Source organism: Topomyia yanbarensis, chromosome 3 (assembly GCF_030247195.1).
Source record: "Topomyia yanbarensis strain Yona2022 chromosome 3, ASM3024719v1, whole genome shotgun sequence".
In the NCBI taxonomy this organism is placed as follows: Eukaryota; Metazoa; Arthropoda; class Insecta; order Diptera; family Culicidae; genus Topomyia; species Topomyia yanbarensis.
The window spans coordinates 420284840-420298919 of NC_080672.1; the positions used below are offsets into that span (position 1 = coordinate 420284840).

Below are 14080 nucleotides of genomic sequence, written 5' to 3' on the forward strand. Positions count from 1 at the left end.
ATAAATCACTCCAAACTCAAATCCCATTTCCCTTCCCTACTAACCAATTGTAACATCCGTAATGCCTTTGGAGATTACGTGGGTTTCCCACATCTTCTTAAGCAAGTATTCAACTAACATTTCCTTCCCTTTGGCGATCGTAAGGACATGGCCAGGTGTGTAGTGAACTATTGGCGATTTGCGGCAAAACCAAAATTAGTCATGCGACACCTATGATTCAGCTCATGAACTGGCAAAGTGATACAGTTTGCTTTTTTTCACCCGTAAGTGAGTCGTAGCTTACAACAAAATCTTCATTATCTTCTCGGAAAAAGCTTACCACAGCCAAAATATGAATGAAACGAGTAAGAAATTTAGTTTTATTTGCAATTATTCTGAAATTACAGCCATTTGCAACTATTTGACTCATACATTTCTTCGAAATGTAATCGGGGTATTATTGTGGTTATAAAAAATCGTTCCATAAATAAAGTTCCAACTCGAAACCGAGACCCAATCAGTACCAATGTCAAACTCCTTCATATTTTGAACTACGTAGGAGATTCAGTGAAGACTATCGGAGAGAAGGATCGGCTGTGCATGATACAAAGCTGACACTTTCCTATTAGCCGGATATATTCTTTCCTCGCCTGATCTGGAGAGTTTCATGAATTTACACCATCTCATGAAGGTTTAGCTTAACTTAGGATGAACGGGAAATGCTGTTGCGGCTGCTACGGTGCTCAACAAATTACATTTCGAAACCGCGCGCATATAGCTCTACGAATAATATTAGAAACCACTATGTTTTACACTCTTTTCGCAAGATGTTTACTAATCATCTTATAAAATGATGGTTTTCCATCATTTTCATAAACAATTATCAACAAATTGATCGGTAATTTGGTGTTTAAAAGTCATTTTTTACCAATGTTTACAGAAAATATATGCACTATGACAGAACAGAATAAAATCAGCAACACTTTCCTTCCAGCGCTATCTTCGAGCGGTTTCAACGTAGAATCGCCAATACTATTGTATACAAAGACGTCACTGTATCGGCCACCCATTGCTATGCTATTTAGATGGTCCCAAATCTATTTCGAGCTCTGTCCGAAATATGTTTGCAGCAATAGCACAAAAGAGTATCGATGGTCCAAAATATTCTTTGTTTACGGTCCAAAATAAAGTAAAGTGGTCCAAAATTAGAAAAATGCGCGTTTACGATTTTTCATTTCTCCAAAGTATTGACGTTTACTTGACTATTTAGAACACTACATATCTAATAAATGATAAGGCCGTACATATTAGCCCCGTTAAATGATCCAAATTATGTAGCCAAACCTAGGGGCAGATCACTCTAGAAATGTATTACAAATTTGCATCAAATTAGAAAAAATGCATTTAATTTCCATTTTTGCATCAGCTTTGCACTCCCTCGCAGAAAAGTTTGTTTAATAACCATCCTACGCTGATTCATTTTGTTCGATGTTTTGTTGAATGTAGGGCTAATTTTTTGTAGGGTTTTAACATCTTACACGCAACGCAAAATGCATTATGAATTTCTATTTTGATGGAAAGAAATGCATTTAATTTAGCTGATTTTTAGAAACGCATCACAAGTGATCTGCCCCTAGAGCCAAACCGTATTTTTCAGATTTTTTCCTCAAGACTTCCTAAAGCGGTCCAAAATACCCCTGTTACCCTATTGTTTGATTCTCTTAAGTTCGTAAGTAATACCAAATACAAATTAAATACGCCAAGACCCCATACAAAAGCGTTATCATTTCTTGGTTCACCACCCGGATAGAATTTTACAATAGAATTTATCTTACAAACAATCATAAAACAATAAATATTATAGTTATTACTGTTTTAACATTGTTCGATGCCAAGTTCTCACAGTAGTTTTACAATAAAATTTCATGTAACAATAAATTTCACTGTTCAGCAAAGAACTGATACAGTGCATTCACATTAAATTTTACTGTTTTCGAGAAAAAACTGTATGGAGAAAAATTGATTTTTTTAATGTTAAGATACATAACCACCCCCCTTTTTCACTGTAAAAGTCTATTTTACATTGAAATTTACTGTAAAAACATTAAAGTTTATTGTTTTTGTATTGTAGCCGAACACTAAAACTTACTGTAAATTATTGTAAAATTACTGTACTGTCACAGTAAAAATAATGGTTTTGTTACTGTACATTTCTATTCGGGCAAGGAGGCGAATTAGGGTGCAGATAAGTCAAGAAACGGAATTCCGTTTTCTTGCATCCCTTTTCCGGCTGCCCTTTTTTCTATTTTTATCTCTCTCTAAAACGGAATGAAAACTATTCCGTTTCGTGATCAGGGTTGTGTTAAACTCGAAGAAAATCTTCCGTTCCACAAATATTTGACATTTCGTTCCACAGCTTCCACATAGAGCTGTCAACATTGTTTTGACTGTTGTTACTCTGAATATAAACATTTGATATTATATTATTGCTATTAGATAGATTTCAAATAGTTACAAACAAAAAGTTAATGTTAAATCTTTTTTGTACCACTGTTGTTCCAAATCTTAGGAAAAAAAAAGTTTATTCAGTTGGTATAAGGACAGACATGCAATTTGAAGACAACATATATGTGTAATTAAAATGACGACGAAAATAAGTTGTTTTGAAAACGAGTCGTAGTGTTCCAGTTATGACCTAGTTCTTGTGGTGGTCAAGTTTCATTGCATTATAGACTGCTTTTATGTGTATCAAAATTTATTCATTGGCTACCATTGTGAATAACTTGCAATGGACAAGTTCATCTGAAACCTTTTTATTAGATATTAAAACTCTAATCATTGGCTTATTGTGTCGCAGTTTTCCCAATTGTAGATAGTAAAATTAAAGTCGTTCCTAGCAAACAATCGTGCATTCTGTTGGTTAATTTGATCTGCATAGTATCAGTGAGTAGTTGAGGGATATAACAATATAAACATTCGCGATATTCTAATCTGCATCTGTTTCTCATGCTGAATTATCGATATATCGTTTTGCATCACCTGCTAGTAAATATATCATTTTGCCTCATGTGCTTTAGTAAAATCATTGTTTTGCCTCACCTACTAAAGAAGAAAATTGATGTTGTTTATTTCTGTTTACAGTTTGTGACCAACGTGTATTTGTTCCTGCTGTCCAACAATTCGCTCGTTCAAAGGCAACAAACGGAGGATAGCGAATCGCTACCGGAACCAACGCAAATTCTGCTGATCGATCGTGTCAATTGTGCTTAACAACGAATCGCTATACTCCGGGCTGATCGTGGTCCGGCACAAGATGCTATACCGGATCTACGCTTGCACGGGAAATTGTAACATACCGAAACCGAATGAGGGGGAAGATGCATCAAACGGTGCGGGTAAGTTCGATGGCGAATAAATATGAAAAATCATTACTGACTTCCGTTCATTGCAGAATCGTCCCCACTGGGCTACCGACCAACGTGTAATTGTTCCTGCTGTCTGAAAGGTCGACCGGACTCGCTCGATCAAGTACCAAACGGGATACTGAGTCGCTACCGGAAGCGACACCAATTCCGCTGAAATCTATCGTTTGTGTGTTACCACGAACCGCTATACTCCGCGCTGATCGTGCTCCGGAACGAAATGCTACACCGGTTCTACGCTTGCATGGGAATTTTAATCGTACCGAAACGGTAAGAGTCAATGTCCATCTGCTTCCAGTGTGCGGCAATGAGATTTCAGCTCGCCGGATACACCACGGCCGCAGCTGCTTGTAGCAGGTGAATTTGCTCAACACCATATTACGTTTAAAAGCGACCCAGACCGCCCGAAATGTCACCTGATTTGCTCTCTGAACGCGTTGCTCATCCAGAGTTGCTTATTTTGGCTATTCGCAACTAACCTACACTGGATACAAGTCGTTCCTGCATCCGCCACCCGTGGACGCGCTCGATGGCTCTCAACTGAGTTTGTGTATGTATGTGAGTATCAAATAATACAATGATACAAAGTTTATGTAACTGACAAGTTTTCGTTCTGCTGATAAATGGCCTGCGTTAAGCCAGACCGAGCTGAGCGCCATAATTTTTTTCTGGTATTTTTCATGTTAAAATGCATATTTAGATAACCGTTCATTAAAGTTGCAAGTTAAAGACCACTTATTTGCTTTCGTATGATATTTGTGTTCCCAAAAATAATTAGATGTGGCTGTTGCTGGTGCTATGTTGGATGCGATAGCGATTTTAGAGCATGTATCTCTAAATGGCGCTTGGTCCTCTTTGGCTTAACACAGGCCAAATAAATTACAAAATTACAAATAATATCACTTTTCTCAGAGATGGTTGGACCGATTTAAACAATGTTATACTCAAATGAAAGGTGCAACATAGCCATAGGCTGCTATTGAATTTTATTTGGATCTGGTTCTGGAGTTATGAGTTGGAAAGTGCGATCGCACATGAAATTATCTAAACCTTTGTGCTTTTTGCATATAAAGAAATACTATGCAATCACTCCACAAATCAACTTTTCAACTGAGACTCGGGGGCCGAATGTCATAATCCATTCGATTCAGTTCGTCGAGATCGGTCAATGTCTGTGTGTGCATGTGTGCACATCTAGGGGGAAGTGGCCCAATTCGGACCGCTGGCCAATTCGGACCCCAGCTGTTTCTCAGCTATGGTAATATTATGAAAAGCGTATATATCATTGTCATGGCTGTCATGTAGCTCTGTTTTATATCACAAAATTTTGCGGTTCTCAGTTTTCGTATGCGTGCGCTGGGGGCGAATGTTGTTTTGGAGCGCTTTTTTGAAAAATGTGTAAGCCAAAAAACACAATTTTCGTTGGCAACAACAATATATCAAGTCAAATGCATTATCGTGATTTTGGATCTACTGGATAATATCTTTTATTTAATATCTTGTTTTGGGCGAGACTATCAACTGTTTTCGTTTAATTGGTGTGTGAATAATAGAATATGGGATGAGCTTGTCAAATTCCAGCAAAAATCCGCATTGCCGTCGACGGGGGTACGAATCGATGGGTTGACTTTCTTAAGGAAAATATTGGCACAGAAGAACAGTTCGGTGACGGGGAATTTCGATTCCTGCACCGATTAATCTATGACTTAAGGAAAGCGGTTGAATTGCAAGGTAAGAACATTACAAATTAAAAAAAAAATTTCACTCGTTACTGATGTCTATTTAACAGATAATCAAAACACCCAAATGCTACAGATTTTACAAAATCTCTCAAAGCGATTTAGAGCACCAGTTACGATAGCGAAATAAGTCGAATTCTGGTGTTGTGTGAAAGTTCTGGCCGGTTGTACCAAATCATGGCCAACATTAATTCTTTGTCCCTGGCCCGTGACATTCTACCGAATGCATTTGTATTCTTGCGATCCAGTAACTCTCAGTTGGCTGCTACCGGCGGGAACCCACTTAATTCAAATTTCCCCTCGGTTGGTACACGAACGTATCTGGTGTTCGCTTGTTCCTATTGGACAACGGGCCGTATGTAGCACTAGTGGATTGCACTGGAACCTCGACAACCGGGCTGTTTGGTAAGCACTTCGAACACTCACTCTAGCCAGGAAGTTCAAATTCAATCAGAGAGTGCCGTACTTTGGTTAATGGGAACGACCCCGAAGGATATGTGATAAGAGTATTTATTGCCTGCAACTGAAAATACGCGTTCATGTCAACGGGCTTTTAGGTGCCTAATAAAATTCCCTCATCTCTCTGTATGTTGCTTTATTAGATATAATACAAATATATTGATATGGAATGACAATATTTTATTTTCTTAAAGTAAAAGTGTCAATTTCTAGCTTTTTAGTAATACTGTTCAGAGAAATCGACCTCCGACAATTAATCGGCGATCGTCTTCACATCTAGACATGTAAAATGATTTAATTTTCGCGGGAAACCGGCACAGCATTATTGGTTCGTTTATTTGCTCCGTCATTTTTCGTTCCGGACCCTCCGGAATATCATCGCCAAACTCATAAAAAGTTCCATCATTCTTGGTGACGTTGTTCTCCTTTAGCCAGTCAATAGCATCGACATAGTTCGGTGGCATAAAATTCGGGTTAAGATGACCCCACGGAGATTTCAATACTCGATCGACAACATCTACTATCAAATCTTCCAGCCGATCAAGTAGCTCTTTGAAAGTAATAAAGGGACATTCACCCTCAATATAACTGTATTCTGCTAAATCACGGCGAGCAAGACTGCTCTGCACGGTAACTTTGAGAAATGCAATAGTCGCCCAATGCCGGCAAACAGGTTTCCATATATTTTTCTGAGCTTTGCGTCAGGAATGCTTCCGCCCTAAAATGTATTTATTGTTTGAGCAAATACTTCTAATGCGAACATTTTTTATTTACCTAAAATAGTCCATTTTGAACAGAGTCGACCCTCCTTCAACTTGTGTTTGCACCAGCGTCGGCGGCGTTACCTCCGTGTAACCACGTTCATGATAATGCTCCCTAAATGCCATCATAATGACATCTCTCATCTTGAGAATCTTAGAAGTATTTTCGCCTCTAATCATAATGTGTCTGTTATCGAGCTAGACATCAGGATAAGCATCCTCGTTCAAAATAGAATCTGCCCCACCGGCCGGAGCTAATCCAATTAGCTACCAATAATCAACGTGCAGCTCATGTCCACCGGGAGCGGACTTACCTTCTGGAACCTCTGACACAAGGTATCGCTGAGAACGCTTTTCAAGAATTTTCTTGAGCTGAGATTTGGCTACTAGTTCGTAGGGTGATTCCGATTTTGCATCCTTAGCGTTTACATAAATTCTTGGAAAAGGTTCCTTGCCGGCGTGCTTCATGGCTTGTAGGATTGTTTTGAAGGGTTTTTCCGCTGTTCCATCACCGAACTCGTCATCGCCACGCTTTTCCAAGGTGTAGAGATCGTCTGGAGGTGGTGAGAAAAATTGGATCAATATTCAATTATTATTATCCATCACCGTTGGTTGAATTTCAGCGGCCGTTCACTTTCCGGCAAGTGTAATGGATAAGAGTACTTACTGGCAACGTTTGAGTGCCGAACAGGGGATTGATTTCCGTTTCATCCTTGTTACTACGAGTAGGTTATGCTTCTTTTACCATCTCAGCATAGATATGTTTCGGCTGCCAACGTCGGATGGTAATCTAACGAGAAGAGATTATATTAAATTCAAAAAAAAATTTATCTTGAAGAAAGAAACCACCCAACTTACCACTAAGAATTGAAACTTTTCATAGCTAGCGTCATACTGTTGAACTTCGCTGTCCAAGCATTGCTGACATTCTTCCGGGTGTTGCATGTGCATCTACGCCCCCCGGAACGAACGGTCGGGGTGAAACGGATAGTAGATTCTTCGTATACCACTAACCGTATCGTGGGGGATAAAACATTCCTTCTTCATAGCCTCCAACAGTTCTTAGTGCATCTGGTGTAGGATAAATCGATTCCAATTTTGAATTAGACTGATCAGATTGATGTTAGCAATGTTGCTTCGGTCCGAAGAAAATATTAACCCCAGGTCAGCTTCTTCCGGAAAGAGAATTCCTTACAACAGCAGCCCAGTAAAGTTCAGCCGGAAATGAACTGGAATTCTGGCTGGTTCCAGTTCGTATTCCGGCTCCAGTGCAACAACCGCCCAGTTAAACTCAGCCGGAAATGAACCGGAATTCTGGCTGGTTCCAGTTCGTACACGGGCTCCAGTGACACAACCGATTCTAGTTAGAATCGGTTGTGTCACTGGAGCCCGTGTACGAACTGGAACCAGCCAGAATTCCAGTTCAATTCCGGTTGAGCTTTACTGGGCGATTCTAACTAGAATCGGTTGTGTCACTGGAGCCGGAATACGAACTGGAACCAGCCAGAATTCCGGTTCATTTCCGGCTGAGCTTAACTGGGAGTGCGTAATGGGTCGAAGTGACAGCTGCTATCTAAACCAAGACTATTGAAAACTATAGGTAGGATTATTCAAGATTAGCTAAAACTAGTCGAGATTATTTTGGGAATAAAAAAGTTCACTAATTTATTCACTCAAAAAAAAGTAAACGTTATGCCTATTGATTTTACACATAGATTTTTGCAATTAACGGAGGCATATAGACACTATTTGCTGGCACATAAACCTAATGTGTGTATTTACAAGAAATATTAATCTTACATTCACCTTTCATAACTATTTGGCACATAAAACCCCATTCTATAACAATATGCACATATAACTTATGTGTGTTCATACATAGTTTATACAGTTGACACATAGAAGATATGTGTGCGCGAGATAACAATAGCATTTCTTCTTCATATGAATTTTAAGCGGTTTGAAGCAAATAGAATTAACGTTTGGATTTTTTTCAGTGTTTTAGTCCAACATTTAGAGTGATTTCCCCCTAGGGGTATGGATGTTTTTTTATAACCGTTGGCTGAATTTTCGTGAAAAAGTATATGTCGCCACGCGATGGGAGTACAATGTACGATTATTTCAAGTCAATTTGAATAGCTTTCAATAAATATTTTCTTTGATATTTCACAGGTGCCATTAGGAGCCTTGAGGACAACCATAACAACTGGGTGACTAAACAGAACAGCGGGACATTATGATTTAGAGCAACACACCACCGTTCTATGAATCGTTGGGGTTTGCACCATGCGATGTAGAATAATATAGTCAATGAGACAAAATAACTAATCGAATGATTCACTGCGTATAGTTTTTCTCATGTTCCCAATCTTCTATTGGCAGACAGCCGCTTTAAATAATCGGTGCAACGTCGTAACATTATTTAGTGGATTCTTGGTGGAAATGTGGTGCTTCCTGCCGATGTTGGTGACTCGAAGGCAAACCGAATAAAAGGGCTCCAGATTGAAACAGTTAAACATATAGGGTAGATGATTTAATTTTTCTCAAACTATTAGGGTGCTACACTATGTTCCGATGAATATACTGGAAGAGGTAGAGATTTTGTGCGAAGTAGGGATACCAATTTTTTATCCCATAATTTGAACAGCAGACGATGTGTTCGGTTAGGTACAATAAATAGATAGGCTACGATGATATAAAGAGATGTAACCCTCTCAGTGGGAGGCACGATTCTCGAGAGTCTAAGATAGAATATTTATGCAATTTCACCCGATCGAAGTGAATTATAACTCTTACAGAAACATGGACAAATATATTGCGAATGAATAAATTATGTTTCTAAAGTAAATTGCTTTATGTATCGAAAGAAAATATCCAGTTAAGTTATAAAAGTTTGCCCTCTTGCTTTGGAACAATTCAGCAGTTTAAAACTCTCTTAAAATTAGACGTGCACACTCTGGGAGCCAAAAGCGATATACGAAGAATAAACTGAATCGTAATGACATTCTATAGAGAAAAGAAAGGAATTTGGCTTTCTTTCATTCATAATCTTTAGTAAAAACAGCGTGTGGTGATATTTCATTCGTTTGTCTATTCCTTATATAGTTTTAGTCGAATAGTTATCAGCCAGCTCCAAATCGCATTATGGCACGTTGAAATCTCGTATCGAGGGTATCCATTTCCACGTGTAGCCTTCAAAACTGCATGATCGCTGGTCCAAATAGCAGCTGTGTATCAAAGATGCTAACACGTTTCACTCGTTGTAATTTCGTAATTTGTATTGCCATACAAAAGAGCCTTCAACTGAAAGAGTACAGAAAAGAAACAAATATCAAACTGAATTTATTGAAAAACCCCGGGGCGGTGGATTGCTCTCGAGTTGCACTTTCTAGCAGAAGAGCAGGCCACTGGACGTGTTTCATTCCCACTTCTGCTAGAAAGTGAAACACCAAGGCAATCCACCACCTCGGTATTTTTCAATGAAAAACGACATGAATGAGTTTACAAATGAAAAAGTATTATATCTTCAATACAATGGAATCACTATCAGTGGGAACCTTGTTTAAGCTTCCGGGGTGAAGTCTTCTCACTACATGATCTTCTTATTGGCTCCTTAAAACACTACACAAGATCTTCCTACACTAGTTTCTAATCTGATTTGGATTAATCGAATTACACATCATAATTACACATCATAATACCAATACACAAAGGTGATTTATTGTTCGCAATAGAATAGAATTTATCATCAGGCATTATTTCAACCGTACATCGCTCATCAACAATTTGTCATTTTTGTTGACATGGTGTTAAAAAATATCCACTCTCGCTAGCTTACTATTCGGAAAAACAACAACAAAACTCCACAAGCACTTCCGGAACTTTTTTATGCTCCGATTGTAGTGAAAAACTTTTGCTAATATATATTTTTAATTGCAGAAAGATTTAAAATGTGATTGAAATTTTCGTTTGCTGCTTTTAATACTATATGTAAACAAAGTTTTTTATCTCTTTCTGACTGGTAACGCAACGCATGATGACACACGAAAGAAAAATTGATAGGAGAAAAAGAGATGATCGATTTGTTTTGCTCTGGTTTAGACATATGCACAGGGTTGAACATAAGTTCCACTGCGATCCACAACGTCAAAACGGAACGGAATCGGAATGGAATTTCAGCTTATCTGGGCCCTTAAACTACCCAATTCGTCTGAATCGGCTTGTCAAGTCAAAGTGGTCGAAACAAAATAAAACTGGCATCGCTAGCTGATCAAAGTATGCCTTTTTGTTTTTGGTCATTTTCAGATTGTTTTTGTCGCTAATGAAAAATAATTTGTCTAGTCAATGTTCGTTGATTTGTGATTTATATTGCGCACTTCCCATCAACCTGGAGTCCGCACTTTCAAAGTGCGAGTGATCGAACTGCTACTGAAAACTGCGAGCTGTCAAAACACATATATTTCAAGTGATAGAGATGCTATTTTCATAGACAGACCAGTTGAACTAACCAGTCTATGAGAAGAATTTAATGGAAGAATAGTAAGTGCGCAGTGCGGTTAGAATCCAACTTTTAGTGCCACAAGCAATATATCAGAATCGCGGATGATGAAATTTTTTGGTAATACGCTTCTCATTGACCGTGTATCACGGAATATCTGGACGACCCCAGTGGGTACAACTGTATTCTGACGTTTAAAACTTCGCCTTCAGAAAAAAATCTGTGTTGTTTATAAAACCTGAGTTGATCAATAAAATCAACAAGCAAGTCAAAATTTTCTAGAAATTGAGCAAAAATTTCGATGCAAGAACCAACAAATTTCAACGATCCTAATCTCGAACCGAATGCGGAACCAGTTCCTGAGGCAAGTCCATCTCCACCGCGGCCAAGCGATGATCAGTGGCAAGCAGCATCCCGAGTGGGTGAAAGTATCCTTGAATCTGATGTGGAACGGAGGACCTTGAAGAACCGTCGTTTTGCAAAAAGATCTCCAGCTCCGTACAGTAAATGTCGTCCCAAGGCAGCCCTAACGTCACAATTCCTGAATGCAGCCATGGTCAACAATACTGAGCTTCTGGAAGATATGATCAACAAGGGCTTTGATCCGGATACCAGAGAACAAGCGTTTAATCGTTCCGCACTGCATATAGCTTGTAGCAGAGGTTTTACCGATGCCGTTCGGTTACTGCTAGAGAAGGGGGCCAATCCCAACATAAGAGACCTAAACGAAAATACGCCCCTCCACTTGGCCTCTTGTACGGAGAATATTGCCATCATAGATTTACTGCTCAAGTATGGTACAAATGTTACGCTTCGTGATGCAAGCGGATTGATTGCGTTGGAGATTGCAATAGGAAAGTTACGATTGTCGGACAGGATAATCTCGAAAATGCAACGACTCACAAAAAGTGACATCCATAATCATCGGAACAATGTGGTTCGAGTTTGTGAAATGATTTTCCGAGTCTTCAAACAACAGGTTCGCGGTGGAAGTCTGCTGTATCTGGATCCGAGCGAAGCGGGACATTTACAACAGCGCCAATTAGAGGAACTGCTGGAAGACCTTAGTGATCAGCTGAGTAGAATAAGAAACAGAAACATTGACTTTGATGCCATCGTGGATCAGGTGGAAAATTTGAATCTTAGAAGTGAAATAGATAGCGACGTGAATACGCTGCTTTCTACGTTGCAAAAATTGTCAGTTTGAATTTGCCTCCAACCGGAAATTTCTTTCAAATACCATACAAAATTACCGTAATAAAAATAATAGGATAAACATACAATACTTGTCTTACTTTTGGGGTTTTTCTTTTGTATCTACTTTTTCACCACGCTTTCGCTTATTCAGAGGGTTCCGGGGGTCGTACACATCGTACCAACCGTCGTCCTTCGTTACAGCATCCTTCGCTAGGATGGGATCGTTTTTCTCGAACTGCAACCTATGTGAAAGCCAATTGTCGCTCTGTATGTCTGCTTCTTCGTCCATTTCCGTTTGACTACCACTGGCCACTGTTTCGTCAACTTGCTCGTGAACATTCTGTAACTTATTCTTAAATTTTTCTAACAACTGCAGAGTAAAATTTTCCCTAGAGCTTCCCTTTTTCGGTAACTGTTTCTTCTTTTCCGTATACTGCTCTTGAACGGCAAGAAATTCTTTCATAACTTCACTTTTGGCTTCATTTTTCTTTTTGCCAACTTCATCCTGCTGCACCTTAACTTTATCCTTCCGTTTATCCGATTGATAATCTTTTTTTAGTTGGCTTATCTGCTCCCGAATTTTCGCTGCTTGTTGTTGTTTGACTTTCTTCCGCTCGCTATCCAATCCAAAGTCCGAATCGGAATCGGAGGATATGTCCTTTGGAATTGGTTTCACAGCTTCCTTTTCTGAAACAATGGAACAGATAATGATATTCTTCGATAATATCAACAAAATAACAAACTTCGTTTTAATTTGTCTCGGATGTTCCTGGCTTCTTGCTCGATTAATTCTTTGTCCCGAGAATCGCCACACGCAGACTCATTATCTGAACTCGAGTCATTACCGGAAATGCGAGCGTCTCGCCTTTCAACCTTACTACTTCCTTCCCCCTTCACATCGACAGCTTGTTTGCTTAATCCGGGATCGTCCAATGCATCATGTGAACTTTTCCCCTTGCCGACAATATTCTTCTGAACGAACTGATTTGTTTCCTGCTCCTCTTCTTCAGCCTCATCGCCGAATGAAAGCAACCCGTAATTTTTAACACCTTTCTCCTTTTTCTTTTTCTCTTTTTTATCCTCGGAAGATTTTTTCAACTTCAGCAATCTCGGGACAATATCTGGAAATGGATTGTGCAAAATTTCCGTCTTCAGTATCCTGTGTGGGAAATGCGGTCTCTCATTCTCATAAACTTCGCCGTCCTCTAGCTTCAGCATATTGTAGATCGTGTCCCCACCGACCTTCCCGAACAGAGTGTGCATGTTCTGCAGTTCGGGAGTGGCACCGAGCGTGAAGAAGAACTGTGATCCATTGTCATTTTTGCCTGAGTTAGCCATTGCTACTAAACCTCGCCGCACAAAGCGCAACCGCGAATGGAACTCATCCTTGAACGGGTGCCCGTATATCGATTCACCGCCCGTTCCATCCCCATTGGGGTCACCGCCTTGTACGATGAATCCCCGTACAACTCTATGGAACATCGTCCCGTTGTAGTAACCTTCCATGCACAGCTGAACGAAGTTTCGGCATGCTAACGGAGATTCCCGAGACCACAGTTCAATGTCGATGTCGCCGACTGTAGTTTTCAGCAGAACCTGTTCACAGGAAGCAATAAAATGTTACTGTATCATTTATGAACAAACAATGCTACCTTTCCGGTTGTAGGAGGTTCCTGTATATAAATGTTACTCATTTCAAGTGACTAACAATAGTTATAGGTATAACTTTAAAATTCTATTTTGCACAACACAAAGTCTGAAACTGTTTCTTCGTTTGTGAAGAAAACTGGTAAATATTTTCTGATGTAAAAATCCGACAGCGGGACCCGCCGATTGGGTCAACTCATATGCATCCCGCACAGCATCCTTCACACTCTACACACTAATTGGAAATATCTCAAAAGTGAGTGACTATCAACTCAATTTAAAAAATGCTGTGTGGAAGACTTTGGGGTAGGTTGGCGACAATAATCAATCGGAAAAATGGTCAACAATTTTAAATGTTGATTGTTTTTTGTATTATTA

At 39.4% G+C, this 14080-nt stretch overlaps 2 protein-coding genes, 2 long non-coding RNA genes and 1 pseudogene across 5 annotated transcripts; 2 read left to right on the top strand and 3 right to left on the bottom strand.

The window, feature by feature from the left end:
* Positions 1–2410: 2410 nt before the first annotated feature.
* On the top strand, positions 2411–9208 carry LOC131688500 (uncharacterized). Of its 2 annotated transcripts, none has more exons than XR_009305242.1 (4): positions 2411–2652; positions 3121–3374; positions 3431–3959; positions 8533–9208. It is a non-coding gene; the product is annotated as an uncharacterized LOC131688500 (long non-coding RNA). The 2 variants fall into 2 exon arrangements; XR_009305243.1 differs by lacking the exon at positions 2411–2652 and adding an exon at positions 2661–2922.
* On the bottom strand, positions 5719–7575 carry LOC131688498 (asparagine--tRNA ligase, cytoplasmic-like; annotated as a pseudogene).
* A 223-nt stretch (positions 9209–9431) lies between the features above and the next one.
* LOC131688499 (uncharacterized) lies at positions 9432–10545 on the bottom strand. The gene is made up of 2 exons (XR_009305241.1): positions 9918–10545; positions 9432–9663 (listed from the first exon to the last, which is right to left on the bottom strand). It is a non-coding gene; the product is annotated as an uncharacterized LOC131688499 (long non-coding RNA).
* Positions 10546–11038: 493 nt separating this feature from the next.
* Positions 11039–12123, top strand: LOC131691202 (ankyrin repeat domain-containing protein 54-like). The gene has a single exon (XM_058977427.1). It carries the CDS (start codon positions 11160–11162, stop codon positions 12063–12065), a length of 906 nt encoding a protein of 301 aa, XP_058833410.1. The 5' UTR covers positions 11039–11159; the 3' UTR covers positions 12066–12123.
* Positions 12124–12130: 7 nt separating this feature from the next.
* On the bottom strand, positions 12131–13878 carry LOC131691203 (spliceosome-associated protein CWC27 homolog). The gene is made up of 3 exons (XM_058977428.1): positions 13708–13878; positions 12799–13651; positions 12131–12742 (listed from the first exon to the last, which is right to left on the bottom strand). The coding sequence occupies exons 1-3, from the start codon at positions 13747–13749 to the stop codon at positions 12150–12152; spliced, it is 1488 nt and encodes a 495-aa protein (XP_058833411.1). The 5' UTR covers positions 13750–13878; the 3' UTR covers positions 12131–12149.
* Between the last annotated feature and the right edge of the window lie 202 nt (positions 13879–14080).

Bases quoted from the DNA above. Each gene is read 5' to 3' on its own strand.
- LOC131691202 (XM_058977427.1), top strand. From the start codon at position 11,160: ATGCAAGAACCAACAAATTTCAACGATCCTAATCTCGAACCGAATGCG.
- LOC131691203 (XM_058977428.1), bottom strand. From the start codon at position 13,749: ATGAGTAACATTTATATACAGGAACCTCCTACAACCGGAAAG. The intron at 13,652-13,707 runs GTAGCATTGTTT...TCCTGTGAACAG, and splicing joins AACCTCCTACAACCGGAAAG to GTTCTGCTGAAAACTACAGT. The intron at 12,743-12,798 runs GTTTGTTATTTT...CCATTGTTTCAG, and splicing joins CCGAGACAAATTAAAACGAA to AAAAGGAAGCTGTGAAACCA.